Here is a 16925-nt window from a genome sequence, read left to right as displayed (position 1 = left end):
TTTGTTTGAATTCCCCACCTGCTACTTGTACCAATTTATGGGCTCTTTTTCATACAGGTCATCTACCATCCCCTGGGATACTTTCATATCATCTCCTGAGTCCTTTATTCATGGTATTTCTTTTTAATTGTATCTTCTAATACTCTGCTTAGTAATTTTGCTATCTGGTCTTTTGAATTCACAATGCTTTTACTTTCTCAGTTTCAGTGATCTGCATCTTTGTTTCATGTTGGCTGTCGTTAGCATGGATGTACCTTAGTCTTAGTTATCACTCAGCCTGCACAAGCAATATTAAGAACTTTCATGGTCACCTAAAATTTTTCAAGTATCTGCCACTGTCTTTACAGAGGAGATGTCCTCATTGTGTTTGCCCCTGGATGACCCTGCAGCCTCTGTTCCCCCCTGTTCGGTCTGTTTCATAAAGCTGCTTCATCAACTATCCCAATGCTCACATTCTCAGTTTTCCCTTTTCACTGAGAGAGGGAAATTTCTTCTCCTCTGCCTTATCAAAAGGTCCCTAGACAAAGCAAATATTTCATCTTGGATCTTCTCTTCTACAGTCTGAAACCATCCTTCTTTGCCAGGTTTCCTGAAAGATTATTTTATACTCACAGATCACACTTATTACAACCAACTCCCCCACTGGTCCCTCTTCCAGACTCTGGTTCTCACCAACCCATTGAATTGGTTTTTTAAAAGACCACATGACTGCCTTTGCACCAGATCAAACATTGTATTCTTTTTTTTTTTCTTCTTAATGTTTTTATTTATTTTTGAGACAGAGAGAGACAGAGCATGAGCAGGGGAGGGGCAGAGAGAGGGGGACACACAGAATCCAAAGCAGGCTCCAGGCCCTGAGCTGTCAGCACAGAGCCCGACGTGGGGCTCAAACTCATAGACCATGAGATCGTGACCTGAGCCGAAGTCGGACGCTTAACCGACTGAGCCACCCAGGCGCCCCCAAACATTGTATTCTTAATGAACTCGCCCCCATTTTCTTGAGCATCTTGTTGCTCTCCCTCCTCATTTTCTTTTTCTTGCTTTGGGGCCACTTCCTGAGATCCTGGGCTTGGCCATGTACTGTGTCTTACCTTATCCACAGCCGCAGAGGTCTGTTCTGTATAAGCAACTCTGGCAGTGGAAGTCCAGTCGCCTGCAGAGCTTTTGTATTTCACTCCAAATGTCAGCCAGATGCTGGACAAATGTATTGTTATATCTTCACTGAACTCTTTGTATTTTCCATCATCCATCCTCGCCACTGGTCTTTCACCTCATCTACCAAATCGCCTGTAAGTTCTTCTTGACTTGCCTTTTTCTGGCAATAGCACCACTATTGTGATTTGTAGCCATATTCATACACCTGGAATGAGATTAGACTTCCTTACACTTATGGCTTGCATCCTACCGCTCATTGAATTCTGTTGATTCTTCCTTTACTGTGTTTCCCAAATCAGTCCAATAATTTTGAATTTTATTGGCTACTATTTTAGTTCTATCCCTTCACACCTCATACCTGTACTCATACAGAATTCTAACTCCTCTATTTTCATCTTACGCCCCCTCCCTCCCCTCTATCTGAGGCAGGAACAGACCTAGGATTCGTGCCTGAAATTTATAAAATTGGGGCCTTATATTAAAAGAAAAATACTATAAAGTTGTGAGCAAGAAATTATGTAGAAGGATGAATATTTGTTTATAGTAAGAAAACACCAAAAACTTTAACGAAACAGAAGTCTTGAAGATTCAGACCCTTTTCCTTCGACATCTCTTTTGACAATTTTCAGACACACATATGAATAGTTACTGATTTTAACTTGGCTTCCCCTCCCTACCTAGAATGCTTACAACATCCAGAAACTCTGGAAGTCCCATCTAGTTAAGGAACCCTGGTATCTAAACTTCACTGGCTTTATGAGAAACCTGCTTTTGCTCCTAGAGTAGTCTTCCTCGGTTCTGGCTTTGATGGTGTCAGACTTTTGCCGTCTCAGAACAAATTCTAAATTTCTTAGTGTAATAGAGTATGGGCTCTTGAAACTGAGAGACCTAGGTTCAATTCCTGTACAACTTTGTGTGATTTTTCTGAATCTCCAGTTTTCTAAAGAGGTGGGATGTTGGGGTATTATATGTAATAATGTATAAGAAATATTGAGAATATAATCTAGCCTCTTTCTACTCTTTCTTCTAATATGCTTAATTAGTTCATTTCTCACCTTAAGCCATCACATGGGATTTCTGGTACTTTTCTCAGTGTGTGCTCTTTCGGTCCACTGATTTTTCCTTACTTAGGAACTATGGGTGCTATTCTCTCATTATTGACTAGATATATTAAGATTGACGAGTAAATAGAGTGTAAGGAATATAGCCAACATAGTTGTCAGAGTTACTTAGCACTGGATCTTTTAGCAAAATGTTGACCTAAGCCTTATGGAGTACCCCGCATAGAGCCCACCCACCTTCCCTCTACAAATACACAGATACTAAGTAAAATATAACAACCTTTTAAATAACCAGATAAGATCAAAAGAAAGAAAAGGAAAATTTCAGGCTATGAAACTGATAGAAAACTCATAGCCATAATTGTAAGTCTTTAATTTGGTAGGGTAACAGACCAGGAAGATAGAAAAAGTGAATGTAGGCCAAAACAGGTCAGGGTTGTAGTCTGAATGCCCACTTAAGTTCAGGAGATGTGTATTTTAGTTTGCAACTAGACAGGAACATGAACTGAGAATTATATAAAAAACTGGGACTCTGAAAGAGCTACTCCTCTATCAAGGGGAAATTACAGAAAACGAGAAGAGAAATAGGAAAAAGGAGTTAAGGTGGAGAATAGAATGATAAAGATAGATCTAATAGGCACTCTAGAAGAGAAATTAGAATAAGGACAACAATTCAAACAGATGAGAAGGGAGAATTTTATAGAATTGAGTAAACCAGTGAGTCCTAAGAACAGGGAAATAGACCCGTGCTGAGCAGTATAAACAGAAACAAATCTGTACCTGTGTGGATCCTAGTGAAAGTACAGCAGTCTCAAGAAATTCTTTAAGGTCACTATGAAGAAACAAGAGATTATCTAAAACGTAAAAGCAGAATGGACACACATCTTGTCTTCAACGTTTATTTATTTTTTGGGGGGGACAGAGAGAGACAGAGCATGAACGGGGAAAGGGCAGAGAGAGAGGGAGAGACAGAATCGGAAACAGGCTCCAGGCTCTGAGCCATCAGCCCAGAGCCTGACACGGGGCTCAAACTCACAGACCACGAGATCGTGACCTGAGCTGAAGTCGGACGCTTAACCGACTGCGCCACCCAGGTGCCCCACACATCTTGTCTTCAAAATAGATGCCAGAAGACCGTCTGTAAGGGACCAAGGACAAAAAGTCTCGATTTTTTTTTTTTTAGAGAAACTAGTTTTAAGTCACAAATCAAAGCCCAGCTAAACTGTACTTCCAGAGTGAAAAACAAAGCACCACTTCAGTGACCAAGGTTACCACTTACAGGCTGTCTATGGAAAAGCTGAAATGTCCTCCAAGCAGAAGGAAGCTGTGCCCTGAAGGAAACAGTGGAAAATTAGCACCATTGGTGAGAAAATCTGAAAAAAAAAAAACAAAAAACAAAAAACAAAAAAAAAACTTGATTTTTAAAGTCAGAGGGTCTTGGTTCTTAGCCCTCCTTTACCAGTTATTGCCGGTGGACCTTGTATAAGTAAGTTTCAGCTTCCTCATGGGAAAAACAGAAACAAATAGCATTTATTTTGCACATGAAAACCAACATCACTTGGTCACTGGAAATAACAATTGGAAAAACTCCCACCTCGCATAGTACCTGGTATCCAAGGAACATGATAAAATGCAGTCTAATCTGAAATTGTGTGCCATGGCTGGCTTTACTGGAACACCCTCACTATCTCAATCTCTTGAACTATTTGGAAGACTAAATCAAATGTCTCTATCTAGACAGCGCTCACTTCTCACTAAAAGCAGCCTTAAATCTCTCTCTCTTCTGTGTGCAAATTGTACTTTGTGGTACATCTTTTGTAGTTTGCTCCTGTCTCATATTGCTGTTATTTATATATGGGCCTTAGCTCCCTTACAAGAAGTTATGTTCCTTGAGTATTATGCTGCTTAACTTGTTCATGTCTGTATCACCTGCAATGTCTTACCTAGAGTACAGTTAATTGCTCAGGAAAGCTGCTCAGTTCCTGTTCAATTCAACTGAATTGAAATTGTCAAGTGAAAGATGAATGAATGGACATTGACTAATGTGTTCCTTTGTGGTAGAAATTAGTTGGGAGATAAGCTCATTTTTATTGTGTGCTATGTGTTTCACAGTCTTCTGAAGTTGGCGTTTCAGTTTTAAAAGTGCTTATATACAATGGATTATTACTCAGCAGTCAAAAAGAATGAAATCTTGCCATTTGCAACAACGTGGATAGAACTAGAGGATATTATACTAAGTGAAATTAGTCCGACAAAGACAAATATCATATGACTTCACTCATATGTGGAATTTAGAATACAAAATAGCTGAACATAAGGGAAGGGAATATAAAAACAGAGAGAGGAACAAAACATAAGAGACTCTTAAATACAGAGAACAAACTGAGGGTTGCTCTAGGGGTTGTGGGTGGGGAGATGGGCTAAACGGGCAAGGGGCATTAAGGACACTTGTTGGGATGAGCACTGGGTGTTATATGTAGGGGATGAATCACTGGACTCTACTCCTGAAATCATTATTGTACTATATGCCAGATAACTTGGATGTAAATTAGAAAGTAAAAAATAAAAAAAATAAATTAAAAAAAGTGATTGCTGACTGAAAATCTAATAGGGAAAAAATATATCCCTGAAGAAAAAAAGTTACATTTAATTTTAACTCTTTTTAACTCTTGAAATCCTATTTTAAAAATATTTTCATCTATTTGGCAGTTTGTGTGAACAGATAGTGACATTAACCAAGTGAATAGATTTTGTATACAGTTTTAGGTTTCACAAATAAGCTATTAGGGCCAAAGATGCCATGATCGGCAACAATCATAAGCATATCTAGTCAGTTGATTTCAGAATTAAAGGATGTTTCCTAGTGGATATTTCAAGTAGTCACTTAGTTAAAACTGAAAATATGTCAGGGCGCCTGGGTGGCTCAGTCGGTTAAGCGTCCGACTTCGGCTCAGGTCATGATCTCACGGCTTGTGAGTTTGAACCCCGCTTCGGGCTCTGTGCTGACAGCTCAGAGCCTGGAGCCTCTTCAGATTCTGTGTATTTCTCTCTCTCTCTGCCCCTCCCCTGCTCACACTCTGTCTCTGTCTCTCAAAAATAAATAAACATTTAAAAAAAATGAAAATGTCACTTTAGTTGATAATTCAGTTTTTCTGGTCTTGTTCAAAAGTATTATCAGATGGGATTAGCCAAACTGGGCTTCTGAGTATTAAATATCATATTAAATCCTCATTTATTTGTGAAAGATCATTATTAACGGCCAATGATGCTCTAAAATTAAGGCCAAAGTGCATACTATTAATTCATAATTGTTGTCAAAGCTTAGATGAAGACTAATTAGCATTTTTGTTGAAAATACATTTTCAAACTCCTTTTAAATAGGTCAAGAGAATTTTCTCAAACTGGAACATCCAAAGATTCACACATAGCTGGATCCATGGGGCCAGACGTCAGCGGCTTGCTGATCCCCTATTTCTCAACCAGGCTTCTTCCTCTCAGGTCCTTGCTACCTGCTGGAAAATGTTGCCATCAGCAGCTCTAAGCCCCTCTTCTTACTTAGCATCCGAGAGCAGTCTTCCAGCTCCAGGTCACCCTTCCCATGAAAGGACTTTAGTCCTATTTACATCATATATCCATCTCTTGGATGGATGAGCTCTCATGATAGTCATGGCCAGGGTAAGGTCAATGAGGCTCTTTTCTCATAATGTCCAGCAAAACCATCTAGGATGAGGTAAGAACAATTGAATTGTGTTTTTAGTCCACATCCACAAGCTTTACCTGAAACCTTGGATCATATGTGGTCCAAAATTCAGAACTTTTCAGATTTGGGGAACATGATAGAGTATATATTCCAGTTATTGCATAACACTTGCAACAGAGTCTGGGAAAGCAGCTCATATACAAATATATTAGTATTTCTGACATAAAAGATCGGAATATTCACAGAAAGGAGGGAAAAGGCCATATCAGTTTTTTTCTGCCAAACTTCCCCAAAGTTTTTGAAACAATTCTCAGTTTATACAATATTAGCATTATAGAATTGCTGGTAAAAGGTTGCAAGTCTGTAATTAACATATTCTATTGCACGTGTATTACACCCTACATGCTAGGCATATATTAGATTGTAAACTATGATGGCTGAGACAGTATTGATACTGTTTATATATCTGAACATGACATACTTTCTGACATATAGAATGTGCTTATTAGATATGTTTGTTGAATAAGTGAATATATCAGTGACTTTATGTACACCATCGTGGAATTCCAAAAATTAGCCCATGATATAGATATTATTTTTCTTATTCACAACTTACTGAATGAGCCTTGGTTTTGCCATTTGCAAAAATAGAATTAATGATACCTAGCAGAATGAGTGAGGCTCAGAGAGATTAAAAAGCAAAAGCGGTCAGATTGCAAGTAGCTGATTTCATAATAATATTCAAGTCAGTCACTTCATCACTAAACTATTACTTTATTCCACTGATGGATACAAATGAAGCTGCTTGATTAATTGAAGGGATCCCTTAGGAGCTACAACTTTCTACACAGCCTGTAACAATTATCCCTTTAGGTGTAGATATATCATTTGGTGGGAGATAAAATATGCATATCATCTAAGCTGCAGAATTTTTAAATTATGTATTCTAGAAAGTAACAAGATTAGGAAAAATAATTTAGGGTCCTATGTCAATTCTGAGTAATGTATCATTTGCTTTAATTATCTTGAAAGAGCTCATTCTACATAAAATCTTGGGTAGATATCACAGTTGCTCCAAATCTGGTCTCATTTAATACTTGATTTAGTTATGCTTAAACCCTGGAGGCTAGTGAGCCTTGCCACGAATAAGTACTATAAACCCATGAATACAGTCTTATAGTCATGATTTATTTTTTTAAGTTTATTAAACTTAAATTTACATTTCTTGTCTATGCAAGTGGGGGAAGGAAAGAGAGGGAGAGAGAGAATCTCAAGCAAGCTCTGGACTATGAGCACAGAGCCTGACATGGGGCCCGAACCCATGAACTGTGAGATCATGACCTGAGCCAAAATCAAGAGTTGGATGCTTAACTGACTGAGCCACCCAGGTGCCCCCAGTCATGATTTATCTTTACTTTTTTATAAAAAAAAAAAAACCTGGAGCATCTTAAATGTACAGAAGAAGTTCTGAGGACACTAACATTGTGTAGTTTATAGTTTTGAGATCAAAAAGTGGACTAGTTTGTTGGTGTGGTATTAAGTTTTACATGTATCTATAAGGAAAGGCACATTTATGTTGTGCCAACAGCAATCACATCTTAAGTCCCCAATTAAAGTGTGACTTTTTAAACTCCAAAAGTTCCATGCGACAGTTTAGCCATCTGTTTAATGAAACAACCACTGACTTGGTCATAGATAATTATTGCAATAAGAACCGTGCTAGGGAAAGTTCAACTCATGACAGTTAATTACGAAGAGATAATTAGCGAGGGTAGTTAGCATGATCTCCTCTCTAGGGTAAGAAATAGGTAACAAATCTCATTCCAGGTGTAGATCATGTAGACAGTATAGTTACATATATTTTTGAATCATCATTTAAAAATCTTATTAGATACCAAACAGTATATTTACTGAGCTATGTTTAACCAAAAGGAGAAGTGTTGTTTTTCATAAATTATCTATTGAATTCTATGCATTTTTTTGTCAAAAATATCCTTAGGTTATCACATGGAGGCTTTTGTGTTTCATGGGCACTCTTACCATTGTAAGAGGGAAATTACAGCACTTGTCCCTGGTGGAATCCAGGACTACGGTCCTTAACACATTCTGCTAATTACCTTCCAGGAAGACACAAATGCGGGAGTATAGAGTAAGCTCTCTACCATCAAATGTGGTGAAGGAGAGTTCTGGTGAAGATAGTTCTCAAAACTCACAGTAAATAATAGTTTTAAATTCCTCTTTGATAAAATCACTTTGAAAAGGAGCAAAAATGATTAATTTCCTTCTTACTATCTTGGTATAAGTACCTCAGAGTTGCGAAGTACTTCTAAAAGTACAAATTATGAAAGAACAAATTATGGAGGGACAATAAGCAAAAGACTTGCAATTTTAGTATCTTCTATCCAAGCGCAGCATAATGGAGCTCCAAGGGTGGTGAAAGCTTTGGCATTCATTATTGGCTCATCAGTATTAGAACCAAGGGAATTTTTAACAGATTGCCTCACAGGAAAGAAAGAACCCTGCCTGGCTCCCTATTCTCATTTTGGGCACAAAACTAAGGTTTTCTTGTTTCGTATACAGTGATATCTTGGCACTTCTGGTTTCTCCAACATGAAAATCGTGTGACTTTATATTGCATCCATGTAGAATATGTGACAGAACTGAGATAAGTTAAACTTATTTTTGTGCTATTAGTGAAGAAAGGTTTTTAAAGAATTAATAGGAAAATATGTTAGGAGAATTTCAGTCTCTTTAAGAGAAGAATTTTAGTGAGATCCTAATATACTCTTTGCTTAAATGCAAAATAAAGTTAGCTGTAAATGGATTTCTCTGTAGGAGTGTGTAATATTTAAGATCTCTAACTTTGTTTAAGCTACTGAGACCTTCGGTGTACTTTGGCAATAATTCTTTACTAGGAATTAACTATTACTCCCAACTTATCATCAGACTTAGATATGAATTCAGGTATTTCCACATACATAGCTGTGTGATCTCAGGCAAGTTATATGATTTCTCAGAACTTCAATTTATCTTTCCTCAATAGGAGTATTATAAATATTTTTCTCACGAGTTGCTTGGAAAATTAAATTAGATAATGAATCTCAGCTTCTTATATTATGTCTGCCCATCCCAACCACTCAGTATGAGTTAGGTGTTATATTTATCTTAAAATTAGGGTGGTAGTGGTTTCTACTTAGGGGTATATATTTTATTATTCACTTAAGATATAGGAAATTCTTTGAAAAATACATGTACATTAAACTGTAATATAGATTTTATTCATTCTGCCTTTCTTTCCAATGAGCATGACTGTAATATACACATATAAGGGTTGTCTTTGATGTGCTTATTGAACACAACAGAGTGTGTGTAAGGATTTTTTTCTACAATATTTTCCATTAATGATAAATTACATAAAAGTACTAAGTATACAACAGAATTTAGACAATGGAAGGGTTGAGAATTAGGAGACAGGAACCTTGGTTTCTATATCTAGTCAACTTGTCCTTTAGCAGATCACTTATCTGGGTTTCAGTTTCTTCAAACTTCAGAGAAGAAACTTGTACTGAATGATTTCTATGGCTATTTACAGTTAATTAATTCTACAATAAGCTCAGAACAACTGTATTTTCAAAATTATATCATTTACCTACTGGCAATGTTTATCATATATCTTTGCTTCTACTTATTTTTTTGCACTTAATAGGAAAGAGTACATGATTGCTTTATCTTGAAGTTGATTTTTTTTCCAAAATCTTGAAATATTAGGCTATCCAGTGACCTTAAAAATGATCTAGCCTCTCACTCGGCCAGGACATTATTCTCGTTTCTAAGAAGACCAATTTCCTTTATCTGGAAAAGACCCAACTTTCTCTGTTATGTTCTCTGAAAGGAAATTATATAGATTATCATGCCTAATAACTTTTACTGTTCTAGTGAAAGTTATTTCCCATTTTATTTTAAAAATTAAAAATAATTTGAAAAGAAAAGCTAATTTTAATTACAGGGATATTTTACCTTTTGTTTTATCTGTTCAACAAACCTTTATGTGTTTAAGAAGGTGTGTGTTTATTGCTACAATCGAATCAGCTGAATAAAGTTCCACAGCTTTATATATTCCTAATTTTGAATGGAGATACCTGATAGAAATAAAGATAATGAAGAGCAGAAATACATCTCTCTGAATTTCATGTGTCTGTCAATAATTACATCAAGAAAAGAGAGGTTGCTGATGTTTTATTTAGATTGTGTTAATTCAGTCCCTAGAACCAGATGAAAGGTCTAATAATGTAGTTTATAATGATGTGAACTGTCACTTCTATTTGAATAATGTTAGCTACAATCAAATAATTTTTCCTTTTCCATAATGGAATGTTCCTATTCTCATTGTTTTCTGTAATATCTTTGCCTCCAAATAATTCAATTGAGGAAAAACAACATCGTGTACCTAATTCCTGTGTGGTTTAGATTATAGTTTTGAGCCAAGCTGTGGCCAGAGTTGTGTCCTTTCATGAGACACTGATTTTGTGGCTCAATATGTTTTTGGTTCTGAGCTAGATTATCTTATCCATACTCAGGGAAGTACGAATGAAATAAAGAAGCCTCTCTGTCCCAAAAATAAAATAAACATTGAAAAAAAAATTAAAAAAAAAAAAAAGGGGCGCCTGGGTGGCGCAGTCGGTTAAGCGTCCGACTTCAGCTAGGTCACGAACTCGCGGTCCGTGAGTTCGAGCCCCGCGTCAGGCTCTGGGCTGATGGCTCAGAGTCTGGAGCCTGTTTCCGATTCTGTGTCTCCCTCTCTCTCTGCCCCTCCCCTGTTCATGCTCTGTCTCTCTCTGTCCCAAAAATAAAATAAACGTTGAAAAAAAAAATTAAAAAAAAAAAAGCAATATGACTTTTTAAATTATATTTACATCTTTATGACTATTATTATTTTTTTAATTTATCTGATTTGACCCTCCTCTCTGTTCCCTACACAAATTCTGGCTTTCTGATTTCCTTCTCAAAATGCATCTGCTGCTTTTAACTGCCACCTCAGGGGCCTCTCTCTTTTCTTTCTTTTGCAAAAAAATAGCATCTCCAGATATCCTAACGCTTTATTATCAAAGTTGTCAGGCATCTCACAGGGTTCACAGTGGAGACAGTACCCTGTACCTTTCTTACCTTTTGTCTATAGAGGTGACTTTGCAGGTGGAAGCATGAGGAGGGTGGCTGAGGCAGCTACAGAAACTGTTTCCTAGGTCACGCAAGGTCAGAGCCTGGTCTCTTCGTACACTATACAAATTCCACTGACGAATATCTGTGAAAACATTGATGGTCTGAATTTAGCTGTTCCATAATATTGAGATATAAACCCTATGGGTCAATTTGCTAAAGCACATTTTACATGCTAGACTTAGCAAAATGAATCAAGTGCCATAAAGGCATGCTCGTATTCACTTAAAAAAAATTAAAAGGTATCTATTAGGTCAGAGGCTTCTAATAAATGGCATCCATACATATTTGAGATTGAGGCTTTGGAAGCTCTAAGGTGGCATGTCATTATATAGGCTAACTTCCCAAAGGGCATTTTTATTTTGTAATTGCATCTTTGGCTAACTTATCTGGCTAAATTGTCGTGTTATTTCTTATCTGTCATTTGCTTATCTTCATTAAAAAACTGTTCAATATCATTAAGCACTTCATCTTTCAGTTAGATGATTTTGCACGTAATTAGGGGAAAAGAAAATGGAAAAATTTTCTGATTATCACAAATGATATGGAGAGTTGCAAACAATTTGAAGTTAATTACGAGCTTAGTTGGGGGGTTAATTAATTTCTGCGTGGACTATACAGAAGATGGATTTCCAACATGTATCTATTAAGTTAATAATATCAACTCCTGGGGCGCCTGGGTGGCGCAGTCGGTTAAGCGTCCGACTTCAGCCAGGTCCCGATCTCGCGGTCCGTGAGTTCGAGCCCCGTGTCAGGCTCTGGGCTGATGGCTCGGAGCCTGGAGCCTGTTTCCGATTCTGTGTCTCCCTCTCTCTCTCTGCCCCTCCCCCGTTCATGCTCTGTCTCTCTCTGTCCCAAAAATAAATAAACGTTAAAAAAAATTTTTTTTAAATAATATCGACTCCTATTTTATAAATAAAACATGTAGGTACACATACAGCTCAGATGAAAATATCAAACTTTTATTATATCAAAATTGTTCTAGGATTGACTTTTTGGTTTGTATTTAAGCGTTCTTAGAGGATTTTAGTCACACCAAATGTGTCACAACTTCAACTGTAAATACTCATATTTCATATTAAGATTGTTTGACATGGTCTGAGTGTCTGTCCATTTTTCCAGCTGTGTTTCAGCCTTGTCACTTGCTTTTGTTTTGTTGTGCATTGTCGTGTGTTTTGAAAGAATTAAGGCATTTCTTTTATTTGCAAAACCCAGTCAGCATTTTGTCACCGCCTGTTCAAGTTCCAGCGTAATGGCCCAGACGAAATACTTGGGAATGTGGAGGTCTGGGAATGACTGATGGATCTGTGTAGCAACTATAGCTTTAACCTCTAACTAGCTTTCATTTTTCATCTTTGCAATTTCCATTTCCTCTTTTGATCAAAATTAATTTAGTCGAAATAAATGGATACTTCTGCACATCCTATGAGCTCTTCTGAGAATTGCACGGGTCTGTTAATAATTTTTCATGTCTCTCTCTTTTTTTTCTTTCTTTTTTTTTTTTTTTTTTTTTTTTTTTCAGTCTCGACCTATTCCTTCCCACCTGACTTCAGCAGTTGCAGAGAGTATCTTGGCTTCAGCCTGTGAGAGTGAGAGCAGAAATGCCGCCAAGAGGATGCGCCTGGACAGACAACAGGTACCGAGGAGCCTCGGGGTCGGTGGACACCAGCTATTGCAAATATGGTTCAGTTAGTCTGATTCAGGTAGAAGGGCGAAAGCTCTGGGATGGATTTTGAAGTACACTGAGGTAGAGTTTTGGGGTCTTTATGATATGAATTGAAAGTTGAAAGTGGAGGATCATGAGAGCAGCGGGCATCCATTACATTTTCCGTGGTGAAAAAATGGACAGTTGTGGGGCGCCTGGGTGGCTCAGTGAGTTAAGTGTCTGACTTGGGGCACCTGGGTGGCTCAGTCAGTTAAGTGTCTGACTTCAGCTCAAGTCGTGATCGCACGGTGTAGTTCATGGGTTCAAGCCCTGCATCGGGTTCTGTGCTGACAGCTTAGAGCCTAGAGCCTGCTTTGGATTCTGTGTCTCCCTCTTTCTCTGCCCCTCCCCTACTCACACTCTGTCTCTCTTTCTCTCAAAAATAAACAATAAAAAATTTTTAAAAATGGACAGCTGTAAAATCAGGAATTCTGGCTAGTATCCAATTTGCAGGCTAATTAGTTATTTAAATAAATGGTTCTAACTGATCATTTATGTTCGTTTTGTACATTTACCTGATTGTTTATAATAGTGACATGATTGTGTTCATTTCGAGTGAAAGTGAACCTCTCTTTAATTTCCCCTGCTCTGCTGCTAAACGTCAGTGAATTGCTCTGGGAATCTTGAAAGCACATACTCTGAAAGACTGGAAAGCTGTAAAATGGGGACAGAAAATAATGAAAATATATGTCCTGGGCTCGCTTCCGCATTAATGAATCATTTACTGTATACCCATCAAGTATCCTTCTATCTGTGTCTCCTTCCTAGGGATGTAGCTGTATGTGGTGTGGGCATGTGCATTTTGCGGGCGTTGTGCGCTTATGTCTTGCTCAGTTTTCCCTTGGTTTATGTGCCTCTGTCGGTCTCCCCTCCTCAGGTCTGAATGCCTTTCTCTGTGTTCTTTTTATCTCTGGCCCTCTTAATTGTCCATAATCAAATACTAAAGTATAGCACGCAATATTAAATACTACACATAAAAGTATGCTGTGTTCTGACTTTTAAGTTATTTTTACAACAAATGATCTTGTGCTTCATATCTTTAGTTGAGTTTGGGATGAGAAGACTAAATTTTCAGTCTAATTTTGTTTTTTCCTACGGGCCAATGAGCGTCTTAAAATTATATATATGTATATATATGTATGTATATATGTGCATACATATATATACATGTATATATACATATACATACGTATGCATATATATGCATACTATACATATATATACATATATACATGTATATATATGCATACATACATATATATACGTGCATATACATATACACGTATACATTATATACATATACATTGTACATATACATTATATATGTATATGTATATGTATGTATATATATGTATGTACATATACACATACATGTATGTATATGTACATATATATAAAACAAGTATTTCCAGTCCAGGACCAAAATATTTCAAAATGTTTCAGAATGGCAGTATTTTAAAATTGTATGTGTTTATTATTAATATGGCATGTGCTAATAATTCTAAACAATGCAAAATATGAAATCCCTGGTTAATACTTTTTTTTATTTAAAAAAAGTTTTTTAAGTTTATTTATTTTGACGGAGACAGAGACAGTGCAAGTGGGGGAGGGGCAGAGAGAGAGAGAGAGAGAGAGAGAATCTTAAGCAGGCTCCACACTGTCAGTGCACTCACTGTCCACGTGAGGCTCAACCCCATGAACTGTGAGATCATGATTTGAGCCAAAACCAAGAGTCAGACACTTAACCGACTGAGCCGTCCAGGCACCCTTAGTTAATATTTTTTAAATGTAGTATTAGCCTCAGATAAAATGTATATGAAAATACTGATTTTGAGTTTGTTAATCATCCTTGGCCAGTCATGTTTATGCACATATGCATTCCTCTGTGAGACTTTTATCATTATTATAAGCCTAGAATCTATCTTACTTGGAACAAGTCAGAGCCCTGTATACAATACCATATAACACAGTCATTAAGATGGCACATTCTGGAGTTAAGTACATCTGGTTTGGTTTCTCAGCCCTGCTCTTACTAATAGCCCTTCAGAAAGCTACTCCAGTCTCTGTGCCTCAGTTTCTTCATGGGCACGATAACAATAACAGTTCTAATCCTAAAGGGTTGCTGTGAGCATGCTAAATGACACATTTATGTTAAGTACTTAGCCTGGCATATAGTAAGCATCAACAAATTTAGCCTAGGAAAAGATTATAACTGATGTTTTGTCATTGCCTTGGCATCAATAAATCTCGAAAGAAACATTAATAGTAGAATCTCAGATATAGGAATTTTGAAGTCAGACAAAGTCTATTTGAGAAAATATCATAATTCTAGAAACCAACATAATAGAATTCTGGGATTGAATGCGCTTTTCTGTGTTGTCTTGACATATATCCCACCTCATCTACACTCTAGAATGGTGTCAGTCATGTATACAGTTGTCATGAAAATTAAATGACTGATTGGTGCTATGAACCACCTGTGATATTTCTATGTATCCACCAATATTGGGTCCAGTAACTTAACCACTGTTGGCCTAATCTATCAAATCGAGGTTACATATATCAAATTCATAGGTTTATTTTGAGGATTCAATAAGGCAAGGCATATGAAAGCATAGCTCATTTAATAAGTTTACATATATTGTCAGAGCTATACTGTATTCAAACTCCTATGTATATGCTTCCATACATACCTAAGTGGTAGGAAAATGTTACCTCCAGTCGTAAGATCGGCTATTTACTAACACACGTGTCCTATTATCAGAAAGGAATACTCATTTGGGCAGTCTTTAAATTGAGATCAAAATTGCTTCCTAGAACTTCTACCCGTTGAAGAAAAGCTACTAGCAACTTTTAACTATTAGCAATCATGAGAACAGTGACTTCTAACTACTGCCCAGGGACTAGGGAGCCAGAATGGGTGGGGATCAGTGGTCCTTGACCCTGCTTCCCATGTTACCTGTTTCCTTTTTTCTGTCCTCCTACACAGTGGTCATTTATTGCAAAGCTCTGTCACCTGGGAATAGGGGATGTCCAATATTTTCCCCACAGAGGAATGTTCTTTCCAGGTTTTAAAAGTGTTCAGTGGACCTGGGATTTATGGGGGATATGGAAGAAAATATTTTAAAAAATACATTCTGTGATTTATTGGCAACTTAATAGGTGCTTTGTGGGACTTTATTTTTCCTATTTAGTAATTTCAACACCCCATGGAAAGCAGGTGTTATTATTCCCATGTCCATGTAAGGAACCTACGGCTCAAGGAAGAGGGGTTATTGGTACAGGGTCACCCCGCTGAATGAGCAAACCAGACAATGAGTTTCTACTGTGGGAGGCGGACACTCTAGATCTCTCTACAGTCTTACTACCTTCCATTGATTATATTCCCTGAGGGAAAACCCGTGTCCTGGAACAAACTCTTAGGACTCCTATCATCTGTGCCTCTGCTTGTAATGTTTTTGACAGTGCAGTTTTCTGTTGGAAAACCATCTGTTTTAATCATAAAGATATTTATGCTCTTTCATATCTAGCAAACCAGGTTTCCCCAGTAAGCAAATTATTCCAGGCAGGACATTTTTGCCTCAATATCAGCTTGAAAAAGTGCCTCACTTCATCTGGGAAATGAGTTCTAAACTGTGAACACTGATTGAGTGTTTAGTATTTCAAAATAAATAAAATATATTACACACAGATATTTAAAAATCCATGAATTATTTATGCTTACTCTGAACTCATATTTCATTTAACATGCCACACAAAGTGTTCCATCAAGTAATTGTGCACTGCCAACCAAAGCATGCGAATGGGACAGCCCTCTCCTAATTAGATCTAGACCTTCTTTACGCAAGTAAGAAAGAGAAGGATTCTTTTGGGTGTTGGCGATGAGATCATCCTTTTCTGTGCACATTCTTAACCCAACTCACAACTCTTAGAATTTGCTGGTGACTCAGAGATTCTGTATCACATCCCTGCCTTTCTGTAGGTGCATGAAAGCTCAAAAACTGGACAGTTAAATCTGGATTCTGTTAAGCCCCATATCTGAGTGCTTGCTGCCATTGCATAGCCACACGGAGAGCTATAATTATGTATG

The 16925-nt window shown here is 37.3% G+C and overlaps 1 protein-coding gene across 4 annotated transcripts in view; it reads left to right on the top strand.

Annotated features, from left to right (window-relative positions):
• NOL4 (nucleolar protein 4) overlaps nt 1–16925 on the top strand; it is a 343605-nt gene that overhangs the window by 210576 nt on the left and 116104 nt on the right. For all 4 annotated transcript variants that reach the window (XM_047827873.1, XM_047827870.1, XM_047827871.1 and 1 more), the window contains one exon: nt 12653–12766. In XM_047827873.1, the coding sequence (XP_047683829.1) occupies nt 12653–12766 (114 nt within the window). The remainder of the gene's footprint in view (nt 1–12652; nt 12767–16925) is intronic.

This window comes from Prionailurus viverrinus, chromosome D3 (assembly GCF_022837055.1).
Source record: "Prionailurus viverrinus isolate Anna chromosome D3, UM_Priviv_1.0, whole genome shotgun sequence".
In the NCBI taxonomy this organism is placed as follows: Eukaryota; Metazoa; Chordata; class Mammalia; order Carnivora; family Felidae; genus Prionailurus; species Prionailurus viverrinus.
This window is presented reverse-complemented; position numbering and strand designations above follow the sequence as displayed.